Below are 17,091 nucleotides of genomic sequence, written 5' to 3' on the forward strand. Positions count from 1 at the left end.
GAACTGAGTTTAAGTTGCTCGGTGCTTACATATGGGTGGTTGCTCTCTCTCTCTCTCTCTCTCTCTCTCTCTCTCTCTCTCTCTCTCTCTCTCTGTGTGTGTGTGTGTGTGTGTATGTGTGTGTGTGTGTATGCGTGTGTGTATCCTGAAAACAAACAAAATTCACCCATGTTTGGCCCTTGGGAAAGAGGACATCTGTCAAGGGTGTTGCCATGTACACCAGAAAAGTTTTTTCCTCTTATGTATGAAACCTGAACGCCCTTCAGACCCCCATCTCCTTTGGGATCCCTCCTGGAGGTGCCTCATGTTTAGTGTCTGTCGGAAAAGAAGAGGAAAGGGAATGGGGTTGGGTGGGGGCAGAGGACGGGACTGCAGCATTGTTAGGATGAGCTTCCAGGAAGCTAGTAGTCATCTAAGGGGAACCGCCTCCGCCGCAGAGAGAAAATGGGAGGAGCTCAGGAGGTCGCCTACTGGTGGAATCAGTCTGCTCGATGGCTGCCCAGGGATGCTCGTTGTCTCTGTGGCTGTGGCTGTCCCTGCTGCTGTCACTACTAGGGGCGAGAGCTGCCGCAGCGCGATGGAGCGGGGCCGGCACCACACCGCATTTGCAAAGCATCTTCCTGGGTCGCTGTGCAGAGTACACCACACTGCTGAGCCTCCAGCCCGGGTGAGCACTAAGTTAGAAAGTGAAAAGGGAGATAGAAGGGCTTTGGAAAGTCAGGCAGGGGAATCTGTGGGTCTATGCAAGTAATCTCAGAGATAGGGGCCTGAGTGGATGGGATCTCCAGGCCCAGGAGGAGAGTGCAGATGAGACTGTCCTACGGGTGTAGAGATGAGAGAGGTATGCGCGCCAGCACAAATACCAGTCTAGAGGTGAATTTGAGTCTGTGCCTCGCCAGCTAACAGAGGTCTCTAGCAGCAACTGCTGAAGTCCGCGCCTTTTGGGAATTTCAGGTCCTCTGATATAGAGGACCTGAAGTTTTTTCTCCTTGTGCCTGAAACCCTCACGTCTCCTTTAGGGCCCCTTCACGAGGTGTCTTTTGCCAGAAGATGCCCCAAGTTTAGTGTCTGTCTGAACTGAAGAAGAAAGGGGATGGAGAGGGAGCTCATCCCAGTGTCGTTAGGGTGAGCGGCTAGAGGACTCTGGTCTCCTTGGTCTTGCGTCCTACTGAAATGTTTTCCTCCTTTGGACCCACTTTTGGGGTTGATATAATGTCCCTTTCTCGTGCCAGGTGTATTTAACTGTTATGAATTTCAGTGGAGAAGGAGGACGAGTGGGGAGGGAGAAAGGGAGAGGGAGGAAGGAGGAGGGGAGGGAGGGAGGGAGAGAGAGAGAGAGAGAGAGAGAGAGAGAGAGAGAGAGAGAGAGAGAGAGAGAAGGGAACTAAGGAGTGGGGATAGTCACCTCTCACACTGGGGAAGAAAAAAAAAGACCATTGCATAGGACGTGATTTCGAAAGGTGGTTTGTACCCCAGGAGCGAAATTGTCCCTGGAGGACCTTCTGCTGAGGCAGAGGAAGCCACTCCCAGCACTTGTCTTCCATCCACTTCTATCTTCCTTTTGACCTGACTCCTGGATCCAGAGACCCACCCTCAAGGACCTGAACAATGGGCACCCCTCTTGTGTCTAAAAGAATAGACAAAAGCAAGAGATGTGGCTCAGTGGTAAAGCACCTGACAGCATGACCCTTGATCCATACCCAGTACATCCACAACACACAGGCGTGCGCGCGAGCGCGCGCACACACACACACACACACACATCTGAAAACCAGAGGCTGCACAGTTTATTGAAACTGTCACCTTCTGCCTTTAATCCCCACCCTCAGGAGGCAGAGGCAGGCAAGAGTTCTGAGTTCAAGGCTAACCTGGTCTACAGAGTGAGTTCTAGGATAGCCAAGTCTACTCAGAGAAACCCTGTCTCAAAACACAAAGCAGCAACAGCAACCCCCCACCTAGAACCAACCAAACAAAAACACAAAACAAAAAAGAAAAGGAAAGAAATTGTCAGTTTATAGCTATGCTTCCCTCTGTGCCCTTTTCTGCCTATGCTGTGAGTCTGGGAAAAAATTAAACTACTTAGAACTGGAGAACTCTGCTTTTCCTCTCAGAGTGGAAATGCTTCACAGTGCATTGTCGTGTCCTTTGGGTTTTCTCTTTGTAACTTGCAGTGTGTGTGTGTGTGTGTGTGTGTGTGTGTGTGTGTGTGTGATGTCCCTGTGCACACACAGAGGCCAGAGAGGAACACTGGGTGTCCTGCTCTGTAATTTTCCGACTCTATCAATATCTAGTACCAAAGCCGGGCGGTGGTGGCGCATGCCTTTAATCCCAGCACTTGGGAGGCAGAGGCAGGCGGATCTCTGTGAGTTCGAGACCAGCCTGGTCTACAAGAGCTAGTTCCAGGACAGGCTCCAAAACCACAAGAGAAACCCTGTCTCGAAAAACCAAAAAAAAAAAAAAAAAAATCTAGTACCAAAGCTAGAGCTAGCCTGGCACACAGCAAGCCCCGGTCATCCTCCTGTTTCTGCCTCATGCAATGCTGGGGTTAGAGGTACAGGCAGCCACACATGGACAGGAGGGGGTGGGGGTTGGGGTCGTTGAGTCCAGGTGCGCATGTTCCCACCACAAGAGCCTTACCTTCTGAAGTGTCTCCGCAGTCCTGACTGGCACTTTTACACAGGCACCAAAACTGCACAGCCATCTGGGAGGCCTTCAAGGCCGTGCTAGACAAGGACCCCTGCTCTGTGCGTCCCTCGGACTACGACCTCTTCATCAACCTCTCCAGGCACTCCCTTCCTAGAGACAAGGTAAGGACAACCACCTCAGATATGACCAAGAACTAATGTTTAAGTTTATGCTGCATTTTTTCTGCTTCTTTGTTGATAAAAAGCAGATGTATAATTTAAAATTGTACATTTCTCTGAGGTTTAGTGAGCTAGTTGATAAACTCAATAAATCTGCGTTCCTGGTATTGTATTAAGGGTTAGAGATACCAAGTAAAAAGACAGTTCTTATAGCTCATCCAGTCTACGAAGAGACTGGACTACTGAGGACCAGATGAGACAGCCGCCAGGAATCTTGTTACCTGTGCTGGATGAAGATGTGGTTTACCCTGGAAGGAGCCCGCTGTGCTGTAAAGAGTGAGGTGTTTTGAAGCACTGTGCATTATAGGGAGAGCATCACACTATTGCATGCCGTCTTAACTACAGCTACAACACGAGGCTAAAGCTTCTGCTTTTTATTTTCCAAACCGAGGCACAAGGGGATGAAACGCCGTGTTCAAAATCACACGACTAGCATGGGTCAGAGCTAGGCTTCCAGCCCTGGTCCCTTACTCCTTTTTAATGCAGGGATCTTTCCAGAGGTACACGTATTTCAGACTCCGGGGAAAATATGTCATTATTGTCTATGACAGTGGTTCTCAACTGTGGTTTCCAACCCGTTTCACAAAATTCTGTCTCCAAAATATATTTACGTTACGATTCCTAACAGTAGCGAAATTACAGTTACAAAGAGGCAATGAAATTAATTTTACGCATGGGGATCGCTATAACATGTGGAACTGTATTAAAGGGCAGCAGCATTGGGAAGGTTGAGAAGCACTGGTCTACGTGTGTGTGCAATACAGGGAGGAGAGAGGCAGCACTCTTCAAACAGGCAGTAGTGACAAGGAGAAAGAAAGCAGAGGCTGGCAGCAGGTCCCATTCCACGAGGAACGCACGGGTGCTGGTTTGTCTTCCATGAGGAACGGGTGCTGCAACTGTAACGTGTTTTCATTTTCTTTCCCATTTTCACTCCTGGTTGGGTCTCACCAGTCGTTATTCTGGGAGAATAACCACCTACTGGTTACCAGCTTTGCAGAGAACGCACGTCGCCTTATGCCCCTCTGCGACGTTCTGTATGGCAAGGTTGGAGATTTCCTGAGCTGGTGTCGACAGGAAAATGCCTCTGGTAAGACTTTTGCATACATCGTCAGAAAGTAAGGGCCCCTCTACCTGCAGACTTACCTTGGATGCTGCTTATTTTCATATATGTTCATCTCATGTAATCCTTCCCAAATCCTCTGAGGTAGGTGACATCTATAGTAATGGATAATAATGGGCAGTGTCCTTACCTTTGCTGTAGGCTGTTACATGTATTTGGACACATTAATTCCAGAATTCACGCATTATCCTCTATGATCCTATCATTATCCCTAATTTGGCGAGTGTGGAAACTGAGGCATGGCTTGATTAAGGAAACGGCTTAGGAAGGTACAATCCAGTAAGCCGTGTGGTCTCACAATCTGATCTCAGAGTTTATGAGTCTAATCCAGCAGGGCTCTACTTTCATTTCTTTATTTCCCAGAGGGGAAAATGAGGCTTGAGACAGTAAATGCGTTGTGCGCATTGTTCTGAACCCATACCGAATATGGAATTAGCGAATACTTCACATTAATGCATTTCCAATATGAAATGCATTTGCGTACTTTTCCTCCAGGACTTGATTACCAGTCCTGCCCCACGTCGGAAGACTGTGAAAACAATGCTGTGGACTCCTACTGGAAAAGGGCATCCATGCAGGTAATCCTGGGAAGGGCGAGCGAGGGTGGAGCTTGCGTGGATTCTATGAACTGGATCCCAGGCTGCTACCTCATCTCGGCGAGTCTTCCTTTCCACTGTCATGATTTCTCTGACTCCTTTTCCCTGCCCCACAAAGATGTGAGGGTTTAAGGAGATAAAATACTTAATGCAGTGGCTGGTACAGAGAAAAACGTTTGACAAGCATTAGCTATACATGGGGTTAGTGTGTTGTCAGCATTTCTGGCACACTGCGATTGTGTGCAGTGCTTCAAAGTCATGGCACTTCATAGTGCTGTGTAAAATGGGAGCAATCTCTACTTTACAGAAGAGCCTGAGGCACATAGACTTAGATGTGGGTATCAGAGATGTCCACAGAGTATCATTAATGGCAGAAGAGCCGGTAGGTTCTCAATAAGCTGATGCCACAGAAATGTTCCTAAGGTATTTCAGAGGATATTGCCTCAGAGTTGATGGTGGCTGTCAGTAGTTATAAAAAATGATGTCATATATAGCTTACATTCCCTGCCTCAAGCACTGGAGTAAAGATTAGAAATAATGAGAGTTAAGTCTATAGCTAAGTGCCGATGACTAACTGCCAATCACGCTGATCAAGAAGCAAATGAAGGACAGGGTACTTCCGCTACTCCTCTTTCAGAAGTGATATGTCCTTGCCTCCCATCGCCACTGTCTACTTTGCTCTCCCGGTGTTCAGTGGGTCCACTGATTGGGTGGACCTTCTACCAGGGCTAAGCAAAGGACCCCCCGCAAGGACAAGGCCTCATGGGAGCACTGTGTGCCCCTGCCAGCTCCAGTGTGAGCAGTGTTTGTTCCTGCTTTCCCAGGGCTTCGTCTGAAATGCAGGCTCCAGTGCTGCCCAAGTTTCTTATTGGAGACTGGAAGGCTTAACGCCCCTATAGAGGTGTCATACCTACACTGTCTGTAAAAGAACTGTGAGGGGCTGGAGAGATGGCTCAGCAGTTAAGAGCACTGGCAACTTTCCCAGAGGACCCACGCTCAAGTCCCAGCACCCTCATGGCAGCTCACAACTGTCTGTAACTCCAGCTATAGTCAATCTGACACCCTCCTACATACATGCAGGCAAAACACCTAAAACACACATAAAACAAAATAAAACACATAAAACAAAAATAAATAAATCATTAGAAAAGAGAGAGAACCCTGTAAATAGGTCCTAAAGCTGCGTTTGAGGTGGATAGGGGCAGAGCTCTGTGAGTTGGAGCCAGCCTGGTCGACAGAGCTAGTTCCAGGACAGTCAAGGCTACACAAAGAAACCCTGTCTCAAAAACAAGCAAACAAACAAACAGAACTCACATAGAAAAAAAAATTGTAATACATGCCACTGTGAACCTGCTTAACTTTAAAGTATATACTCCAATTGGGTTTTATTATTGGAAACTAGTATCAGTGCCTCTAATTTCTAAGCCCTTAGAAAATACTAGGCGGTTGAAGCAGGAGCAAAGCCGATCCCGTATAGTAACAACACGGCTTGAACCTCATAAGTACTCAATAAATATTGTTGTTATTATTATTATTTGTGGTGCTAGGGACCAAACTTAGGGCTTGGCACATATCCACCCAAAGGTCCTACCATGAGCTACACCACCAGGCTAAATGTTGCTATGACTTTAAACATTTCATCGTTACAATCCTTTGAGGTAGCTGTTTATTCAGACTTGGAACATTCATTACAAAGGGTGCAACAGACTTTGCAACAGTTTAAAATCGTAATAAGCAGGTGAACCAGGATTTGCAAACAGCCTTTCCAGCTTCAGAGACTGAATCTTCAGCTACTGTTGGCTATACCTTTGCTGCACGCATCCCCACACTCTTTGCGGGTTTTCCCCACTGTCAGTGCTGTCCCTGCTCATGATAGAGAATGACAAGGCAGAGGAAGACAAGCAGGATCACCCGTGATGTTCCTGCCACCCAAATGTTACCTACCCTTTAACACAGAGGTTACAGATGTCAGCCTCTGGAGATGTAACTCCTACTGTTCGTACCTTTCGGAAGCAGCTGGAGACAAATGGCACAAAATGTGCCTCTGCTTTGGAGTTCATGGTATCAGGTGTCCTCTTATTAGTGAGCAAACCTGTCCTGTGAGGCTCAGTGACACGGAATCCACCACCACCTACCCTTTATTCTAGAACAATCTTTTAAGAGGGAAATTACGTGCGCTGAACTAGAGCTCTGGGAACAAGGCTACCTAGACACCCACTTATTTAATTGTTTATTTATTGATACTAGAAACTGAATTCAAGACCAATTACGTGCCAGCACGTCTGAGCTACACCCTCAGCCTCACTCAATTATGTTATAGCAAAGCACATCTTCTGTTCATGTAATCTTGCACTTTGCTTGAATGTAAACACTCCCTATGATATTGCATATCCTCTGTAGATTCTTGCTAGTGACATGTTAATAATCCAGACTTTGGTTTTATGCTGGTACGTAGTGGGAACTGTACACCAAACCCTTGCAGTGCCAAGCTGGTGAGCATGTTTTGGTCTTGCGAACCATGCCACAGTGTGCATGCTTGTGTGCAGTGCTTGTGGTGGGACTCTGTATTGTTTGTCAAAGACAGCTGGATTACTTTCTGCACCTGTGGCTTGTACTGCTCCATGCAGTTATTTACATGTGACTTGCATGGGCCAATGAGATGCGAGTGATGTTTGTGACCCGTAGGCCAGGCCACCGGTTCTTCTCTCTCTCAGGCAGTTAACAACTTTGCAGGTGTGGAGGCTTCCTCATAGTGAGAACACCAAGTTCTAAATCACCAAGAGCCTGTGGTGAATGTCCAGTGGGAGTATATAGTGAATCTTCATGTGAAGCCCCTGCAGTGTGGAGTCTGTGTGTCATATCAGCTCAGCCTAGTTTATTCTAGCTGACAGGATGCCATGCATTACCTATCATATCTTTAGCCTAAGGTACCAAATGTGGGATTACTGAGTAGGGGACTACAAGTAGGGACTTTCAAGGTGATTTGCTGCTCGAAATGAAACCATCTGCATCTCTACTAGCCTTGTGAAATGCCAATGCCCCCCCCCCCCGACTGAAAACTTCAATTTTAAAAGAAAATCTAAAGCTGCATTAAAAGCACACCAGCACACACACACACACACACACACACATGAGACATCACTTCATTTCCTCAAAAGTGTATTTCCTCTTGCAGTATTCAAGAGACAGTTCTGGGGTCATCAATGTCATGCTGAATGGCTCAGAGCCCACAGGAGCCTATCCCGTGAAAGGGTAAGAACTGCAAGACCTCAGGACTAGAAAATCGTCCCAGTCCCAATTTAATGCTTGCTTTTGTGAAGTCCGGTAAAGAGAAACAGTTGAGTGATGTGGCAAATGTGGTAATTAAAGCCATGTCTCTACACTTGAACCATTAATTAAGAGCTGCAAAGTCACGAGCTGGGATCCAAATGTAGAGGTGAGAAGAGCAGCCTGTAGAGGTGGGAAGAGCAGCCGCAGGGATATAGGTCAGCGGTTGTGCTTGCCTGGCAAACACGAGGGTCTCTGTCTGATCCCTAGAACCCAGGTGAAAAATCCAGGGGCGACGACACATTTGTAATCCAAGAGCTGGGGTGGCAGACAAGCGGATCTCTGGGACTCTCTGTTCCAGCCTAGTCGTCTTGACCAGTTCCAGGCCAGAGAGACTGGACAGCACCCAATTTTGTCCTCTGGTTTACATATGCACATACACACATGTGTGTGCTCCCTCACACACATAAACATGTGTCACACAAAATGTCAAAAGAACCCTAGAAACATTTTTGGAGGGAGGAGAGATGGGGTCTCTCTGAATAGCCCTGGTTGTCCTGGAATTCACTAAGTAGACTAGACTGGCCTCAAACTCAAAAAGATCCACTCACCTCTACTTCACTAGCTGGGTTCAAAGGTGTGCGCCACCACACCGGACTTTCCTAGAAACTTTTAAAATAATTAGTATCTAAATAAACTAACAGCCCAAATGGAGAGTGATTGTGCTGTGTTAAGACTTGAAATGATCTCCTAGACTGGAGACAGGGCTCGATTTCAGAGAGCTTGCCTAGCATGTACACATTCAACCCCGTGGAAGAACAAAGAAAAAAAATCAATGTCCTCCCTGTCTTCCAGGTTTTTTGCAGATTTTGAAATCCCATACTTACAAAAGGATAAAATCACAAGAATTGAGATCTGGGTCATGCATGAAGTTGGGGGACCCATTGTGTAAGTTATGGGGCTTGGGGTGGTAGCTGTGCGGTTTTGCTTTTCTTGGCTATGATCTAATCAGGGCCCCTTTGCACTTAGCTTTAGGGACCTGGCAGCCTTCTGTCTCTAATGTGGCTGGTAGCGAAGGCTGACTGTCAGGAATGCCAGTGTACTGCCAGCCAGATGCCATGCTGATCTTTATGAGTGGCGTGGGAGCTTCGGGTAGAGTTTCTTACGCATCTGTGAAGGTCAAAGCCAATTTCTCTTTTCATATCTCTTGAATGCTCAATACCCTCACCAGGGTGTTCAAAATCAGCACAATGCTCTGTGACGAAGCCTTTGCTCTCTCACTTCTGCAATGAGGTGCTGGCTAAGCGGTGAGGACCAAAACTTTGCAGAACTCCATCTTTGCAGAACCTACCTGAGTTTATATATAAGCAAGGGTGGAACTCATTTTTTTGTTCATGAATGAATGCCACTGCCAAGCACCCTCAGATAACTTCCCCCCTTTCTTGGCTCCTGGTTTGCAAACCGTTCTACCTTGCGGCTTAAATAGTGCCATTTGCTTCAGAAGCTTGGCGATGAGACCACAGCCAGTTTTACACCCATGGGGAAGTTTCAGAGGGGAGCTGGGCCAGATTCTTCAGAGTCCTGATACTGCGTGGATGAGAATATTGCCAAACCCTGCTGTCTCATTGCTCTGCTTAACTGTGTAGGTTTCCCAGAAGCCACAGCTCCTGAACCAGAAACTTTCCGTTTTTCCCTTTGAAAGAAGAACATTAGGAAGTGGCCGCAAGATATTTGGTTGACACTGAAACAGATTTTACTATGTTTTCCTCCTTCTTTAATCTGTTTGTTTAAAAGATACATTGGTCCGTGTTTTAGGGAGTCCTGCGGCAAAGGCAGTGTGAAAATCCTGGAAGACAGACTGGAGGCCCTGGGGTTCCAGCATAATTGTATCGATGACTACCGGTAGGTGGCGCTATGTATAACCACTTTGAAAGAGTAAAGCAATTCAAAGGGTTGGTTTTGCAGGAATCCGCTCCAAAGGCCAGGGTTGTCACTTCTGGGTTGCCTATGGATGTGTGGGCAGGGAGAACCTTTCTGAGTCCCTTTTAAGGACAGTTGGGGGATGCTAAAAGCAGAAATTTATCATTTACTTATTATCCAGCCTTGGTGGATGCGTGATGGAATTGGAGATCAAGGGCTGTGGTTTCCATGTCTTAGAACACAAGACACAAGCTACGGAGATGCACGTTCGATAGATGGGTCTTGACCATAGATAGTATGAAAAGTCTTAATAGCTACTGTTTGTTGAGACACTGTGACCCACACTTTGTATGGTTTGCCTCAGGTGTCATCGAGGGCCTTTCTACACAGGCATTAGCAAATCTTGGCTCTAAGCTGGGGTAGGTGTGATCCTCCCCTGAACTCAGAATCCCTGTCTCCATTCCTCTCTAACCCACCTCATCTCTCTGTCTCTCTCTCTGTCTCTCCCTCTCTCTGTGTCTCTCTCTGTGTCTCTCTCTAAGACAGGGTTTCTCTCTATAGCCCTGGCTGTCCTGGAACTCACTTTGTAGACCAGGGTGACCCTGAACTCCGCCTCCCTCTGCCTCCTGGGTGCTGAAAGTAAATGTGTGCACCACCGCCACCTCAGCTCTTAAGCGTTCAAGCCTAATGGTTTTCCAGGGGCTCAAGCTCAAACCTGGCAGGCTTTCTTAGACGCTAACGGGTGTGCTGGGTGGAAAAGGCACCAGGAGCATAGAGTTGTATAAGCGCTATCTTTCTCCTAAGAGCCTGAAACCTCTGGATGTGTGGGTCATGCCATCCCTGTTCCAGGCCCCCTTTTGCTCGTTTTGCTCACGCTCACACAAATGCAAAGTTTGGGTGCTATCCACCACCCACTTTTAAAAGCAAAACTAAGCAAATACACTCTTCTGGACATCTGACCCACATACAGGAAAATTACAGATTTACATACAACGTTGCATGATCAAGTTCAGTCTGCTGCAGCCCTCAGGGATGAAGTAGAAGAATACAACCGACATCTGGGTGTCCGTCAGACTCCCTCTTGGCACAGCTGTCTGCTTCTGTGATAATCACTGGCTAGATTCCTAGTGTCGTGAACTAGTTTTATCTGTCTTTGGGCTATAAAGCTTGTCTGTTTTTAGATGAGTCACAGAGGTTAAATGACTGGCCCAAGGTCAATACGCAAGGTCAAAGTTGGTTTTTGAACCCAGCTTGGTGTATCCTTGAAACATATATCCCCAGCACCCCCTTACTAATGTTCCTTCCTGAGTCAAAACACTATTATTAGAAACACATCTAAATAGACAATTCCTACTGTATTACATCTCAGTGATAGGGACAGCTGTGGCTACAGATTTCAGAGTTACCACCTCTTTTCTCTGCCTCAAGAATTCTCTAGAAAGTCTCTTTCTCCAATCACCAGGCCATGCTGTATCAGACAGGCCAGACCCAGAAGCCTCCTCCCCATCACAGCTGTTCTGGGTCCCAGCCTTTTTCTTTCTCTCTCCTGTGATCCCCACTTCAGCTCGCTGCTGGTTCTTGGACTCCAAGATTCACTTAGCTCCTGCTGGCTGTTATTCTGTTAAGAATTTTCTATTGTTCCTGGGTAGTAAAGAAGCAAAACTGCAAAGGCTAACCACACAAAGGCTAACTACACAGAAATGTAGGGAAGGGTCTCCCAACCCTCAGAATTCAGGGGAGTCACCTTTTGTCCTGTGTCATCCAGAGTTCACATTAAGGTTCTTGGTGAGACTGGTGAAGCCTTATCAACCCACAGAGACTCGCTCCTCCTGGTTGGACCTGCTAATACCACATGGATCAGACTCGATGAGATCCAATGCCTGTCTTTGATAAAAGACAATAACAACTATTAGCTTTTATAAATATGTGTTGACCGATCACATCTGTTGTCCCAGAGACCCATGAGGCCAAGGTGAGATGATGACCAGAGCCCAGGAGGAGTTTTAAGACCAACCTAAACTGCATAGTGAGGCAATACCATGTATGTATGTACAGTAGACTTCCCTGTGGGGTAGATGAGTCTAAGTGGGAATCGCAGGGCAGGCACTGAGTGGCAGTGCAACGCCCCCACTTCTCTCAACTCTTTCCAGTCATCTGGATGGAGGCACAACCTTAGCCTACCTCATAATTCATGACTTCGGTGTCACTGTTGCTTGCTCCCGTTTCCTTGGCTGTTTGCCTTCCCTCCTGGGTGCCCCCGAACTTCACATTTTCTGACTCGGTTGTGCTAGGCAATTGAGCGTTCTTCGCTGGACCAGAGCATGGCCATCGTCCCTCATGTGTTTTAGGTCCAACCTTCTGTCCAAAGCACACATCGGAAAGGTTTTCCTAATGAAGAAGGATGTGCAGGCGGAAAGGGTCTGCATGATTTAAAAGGTTCAAGGTTAGCGCGCTAACTCACGATGTTTCCCATGTTGTGAGAATGTGGGAGAATCACTATGGGCAGTTTTAGCTGCAACAAATTGTAGCTGAAAATAAGATCAACTCCACTGGATGGTTGAATGGTTAAACGACACAGTCTGAATAAAACACACAATCAAAATTTCTGATACCTAGTAAGAGCTTGATAAATGCTAGCTTTTGTGAGAAGAATGTTGAGACAGGGTCTCACTGTGCAGCCCTGGCTTCCCTGGGACTCTCTATGTAGACCAGGCTGGCCTCAAACTCACAGAGATCTCCCTGCCTCTGCCTTCCTCCCTGGTGTTGGGATTGAAAGTGTGCACCACTCCCAGCCTACCTAGTATTGTTTATAAAGGAGTTGCTTGTGCAATCTTCAGAGATGCATTTCGTGTTTCCAGCGCTTTTCAGACAAACCATAAATGTTTAACAGGTGAATTTTATTTGGGAAATCTCCTAAGGACTGTTTTTCTCCTTTAGACCCGTGAAGTTCTTAATGTGTGTGGACCACAGCACTCATCCGGACTGTGTCATGAGCTCGTAAGTAAGGGGCGTCAGTCAGAACTCAGGTGAACTGCAGCGTGATTCTCCATGCATCTTCTAAGTCGCTCACTGCAGACTAGGTTGTGTCTTCACTGTAGCCACCCCACCCCCCATCTCTGAGTTAGGTGGGTGCAAGTTCCACACACATTTACAAGTTGAGCCAGCTCTCCCCAGACAGCTCAACGCCATGCTTTGCCTAGCAACACTTCAGCAGACATTCCTTCTTCATCCTAGCTTTTCAAAGTTAATATACATCCTTGAAGCAAAATTTGCAATTATGAAAAGGGTCGAGGAAGTGAACACTGTTTTTTCTTTATTCCTATGCTACTTAGTTTCCTTACTCAAAGTAGACAGACCACTGTTTCTATATTCTCGTGTGTTCTTATAGATTATGACATTTTTCTCCTGGTCCATGTGTGCATCTGTACATGTTCATGGACGTGCACACACACACACACGATGTAGATCTCTTAGATTACTTAAAATAAATGATGCTATAGATGTGATTTTAGGATTTGCTCTTTTACCACTTAACAACATGTCTTGGAGATGCTTCTGGTATTTTTTAAGAAAATAAAATTTATGGCTAGAGAGATGGTTCCGTGGCTAAGAGTACCAGCTGCTGTTCCGAAGGACCAGTGTTTGTTTCTCAGCACCCATATGGTGTTTTACAGCCATCTTTAACTCCAAAATATGCCAGACCAACACTCTAGCATAGACACAGAAATATACTGCAAAGAGAATAAAGCTGCATGTTTAGTTTGTGGTTGGTAATGGAGCATACAGAAGACAGGGGTCTGAGGAAATGAACTCCAAATCATAACTTCTCATTTAAAAAGAAGTGCAGAAAAGATGAGGGGAGGCCTCATACTTTCTTCCTTTTTGCTCTGTTATTTAATTTTGTTAAAAATAAATGGAATATATCCAAATATTAGCTAATAAATTATTTTAAGGCAAAAAAAAGAGAGAGAAAAGTTGGAGGGACCAATTTTGAATGACTCTAATATGGACAGGCACTGAATCAGAAATGCGCTGTACTGAGTGTCCAGCAGAGGGAGCCATTCACCGGCTAATTAAAAAAAGGAACTGGAGCGTCCTAAGGAAGTTGTCTGGCCACTAGCCCAGAGCAGTGGGATTCGTTTCTGAACCAAGATAAGATGGTTTTATAACTTTAAAAGTTTGTATTTTAATTGGTTGAAAGGAATTAAGTAATTTCTGTTTCAAAAACTGCGAAGGTCAGACCTTCTTTAATTTAAATGGGATTTGGCCAGGCCTCTGCTGGGTATTTTAAAGTCAGAACATGGTTTTCTTAGTCAGTTAAACTCTGATGTTACACTATTCACAACAAAGAACTTGGCTAACACTCTTGAACATCCGTACAATAATAATTCATACACAAGGAAAAATGAATTGACTCCGTGTGAACCAGCATGAACTATGTCCAAGACGTGGAGTCAGGCAAAGGAAGAAAATTGCATTCCGTGTTTTTACATAGAGGGATGTGTGAGAATGTGTGTATGTGCGTGTGCATGTGCATTAGTGTGTGTGTGTGTGTGCATGTGTATGTGTGTGAGTACATGCCTGTGCATGTGTGTGTGTGTGTATGTGTGTGAGTACATGCCTGTGCATGTGTGTGTGTGTGTGTGGCTTTCTTGACAACTGAATGACAACTGAAATTATTACCTGTGATTCTCTGGAAACAGGGAAATTAATAATTTTTACTTCTGGCTTTATGAACTTTCTGTTCTATTTAAACATTTCTGTAGTGTGCTTGCATGATTTTGAAAGCAGATGTCACACGCTAACACTGTCTCTGTTTCCTCATTCCTTTCAGAGCATCAGCCTCTCTGCGGAGGGAGAGCCCAGCTCTTTCCACAGCAAGGGATGCCAGCCTTGTCATTTCTTTCTTAGTAGCTTTGACTTCAAGTTCTCACGTGTGACTACAAATTCACCAGAGTGTTCTAACGGAACCCAGCCTTGCATCCACCCTGCCTAGGCCAAGGGCTCCCACTGTCTAAAGACACTTTCTTCTAGAAAAACAATCTAGCCTGGCAGTAATCCTGTTAGACTTATGTTCCTGATGCAAAAAACAAGGCATTTAGCTAGTCTTGCTTACCAGGCAGAATTTGCCACAGAATTAAAGTTATTGTTGCTTATTTTGATAATAATATAAAACACTGAGACCTGGAGTGTGGTATAATCTCATATAATTAAATATATTTTTGGAAGCAGCTGTATTTTCTATTTTCTGTATGTTCCTGTTTTAAAAGACACAATGCATGCTTGTTAAGAGCTTCAGATACATGTTCAGTATATAAAGATATATATATATATACATTTATAGATGCTATACAAAGATGTGTATATAAAGATGTCTATTTAACAGCTACTTATGATAAAAGAACAACCTAAAATGTTAAACACATGTGTGTGTGAACCGTTGAGGCCACCTACCTGAGGTTTTGGATATCCATAGAATGGAATATTCATTTAGCAAGTAGAAGTCATGTGCATCACCTGACTGGTGAACAGTTGGAATAACTGTGGCTCATCTATACTGGGAAATGCCACTCAGAGATCCAAAGGGGCTAGTGTTGATATGTACAATTATACACATGATGTTGTGCTAAGGGAAAGAAGCCAGACCAAAAGGTTACAAGCTGAAAGATAAGAATACAGAGCCTCCCCAAAGCTATGGGGACAGAGAGGAATGCAGTGGATTCCAGGGTGTGTGGGAGGGATGTATGAGGAATGGGGGTGGGGCCAAATTAAAGAAGCAGTGAAAGGACGAAGGTCCAAGGTTCCCAACTCAGTCTCCTGATGATGGACTAAAGAGGGTAACCTCAGACCCTCCCTAGGCTGTCTCTACCTCTTTCTCCCTCTCTCTTCCTCTCCCCTTCCCTCTCTTCCCCATCTCTTTATCTCTCTCCCTCCCCCATTATGTGTGTGTGTGTGTGTGTGTGTGTGTGAATTATATAATCACTTTCTAACTTCCTCTGCCTTCCATCTCTGACTCTTGGTTACTCCTCAATCTCTACCTAACTCTGTCCCTTTGGAATCCACACACAAATTTGTTTCATAAAGCTCCATCAGGGGTGTCCCCTCCAATGTCAGGAGATAACAGGCCACTTGATCATTTTCTCTGTGGACTCACGCAGGAATTTAAGATTCAAAATTTTATGTTAGTATATTAAGAGAAGGGAAATGAATCCAACTATTGTGCTCAGACTTATGGCCCTTGGGAAGCAGAGTAGGGTAGGTCATTGATGACTAAACCCTGGTGACTCTCTAAGGGAAGAGAGAAAGGCCATGTGGGTTTGAATGAGAATGACCTCCATAGACTCCATGTATTTGAATATTTGGTCATCGGTTGTTGGAACTGTTTGGGAAGGATTAGGGGGTGTGAATTTTTGAAGGAGGTGTGCCACTGGGTGTGGGCTCTGAGGTCTTAAAAGCCCATGTTACTGCCATGCCCAGGTAGCTCTGTCTGCCTTCTACTTGTGCAAGGATGTAAGCTCTCAGCTGCTGCTCCAGGGTCATACCTGCCTGCCTGCTGCCACACTCCCCACCATGATGGTCACCGACTCACCCTCTGAAACTGTAAGCCCCCTCAAAATTGGTCCTTTTATAAGTTGCCTTGGACATGGTATTTTGTTACAGCAGTTGAAAAATGATTAAGCCAGATCACATAGAAATATAGATTCATGCATGTTCCCCCATGATAGGATGTATACTTGGGGACTCTCGGGAGAATTTGTATCATGATGCTAGGACCTGACACCCCCAGTGCTTGAGCTCAAATAAAATTTGTTTCTTTATGAAGTTGCTCTCTGAGTCGTGTGGCAGTAGTCAAAAGATGGGTACCTCCACAGTCACCTTCATCCTCATCACTACCATCATGACTATAGCTAGCATTTGTTGAGTTATATGCATGCAGCACACCTTTCAGCTTTTATACCCAGCACACATACAGGCACCTGGTAGGTCTATGAATCCCTCCTTCTATACTAGGACACTCTGGGACTGAGTCACTGTCCAGATAGAAGTGGCAAGCATGGTCGGATTCAGGAGGGTGAAGAGAATGGTAAGCAAGGCAGTGTAGAGGAACCAGGACTTGTTGCATGGCAGAAGTTCCATGTGATACAGTTACTGTGGCTTATTGTAAAATGCTTTTTAGAGAAGCCATGCCCAGAGTGACATCACTTAATTCACTTCATTGCTATAGCCCAGATTTGCTCTACTTTCCCTGCTTCTGGGTTTTTGAACACGTTTCTCTCTCTGCATCCATTTTCCCTCCTGCTCTGTCATCTATATGGCTGATATT

At 45.6% G+C, this 17,091-nt stretch overlaps 1 protein-coding gene across 1 annotated transcript; it reads left to right on the top strand.

Moving 5' to 3' along the window:
• Positions 1–488: 488 nt before the first annotated feature.
• Bst1 (bone marrow stromal cell antigen 1) lies at positions 489–14,977 on the top strand. The gene is made up of 9 exons (XM_057772684.1): positions 489–667; positions 2,681–2,807; positions 3,816–3,951; positions 4,480–4,562; positions 7,756–7,832; positions 8,703–8,795; positions 9,663–9,749; positions 12,705–12,764; positions 14,602–14,977. The coding sequence occupies exons 1-9, from the start codon at positions 492–494 to the stop codon at positions 14,705–14,707; spliced, it is 945 nt and encodes a 314-aa protein (XP_057628667.1). The 5' UTR covers positions 489–491; the 3' UTR covers positions 14,708–14,977.
• The last annotated feature ends 2,114 nt before the right edge of the window (positions 14,978–17,091 follow it).

This window comes from Chionomys nivalis, chromosome 6 (assembly GCF_950005125.1).
Source record: "Chionomys nivalis chromosome 6, mChiNiv1.1, whole genome shotgun sequence".
NCBI classification, from domain to species: Eukaryota; Metazoa; Chordata; class Mammalia; order Rodentia; family Cricetidae; genus Chionomys; species Chionomys nivalis.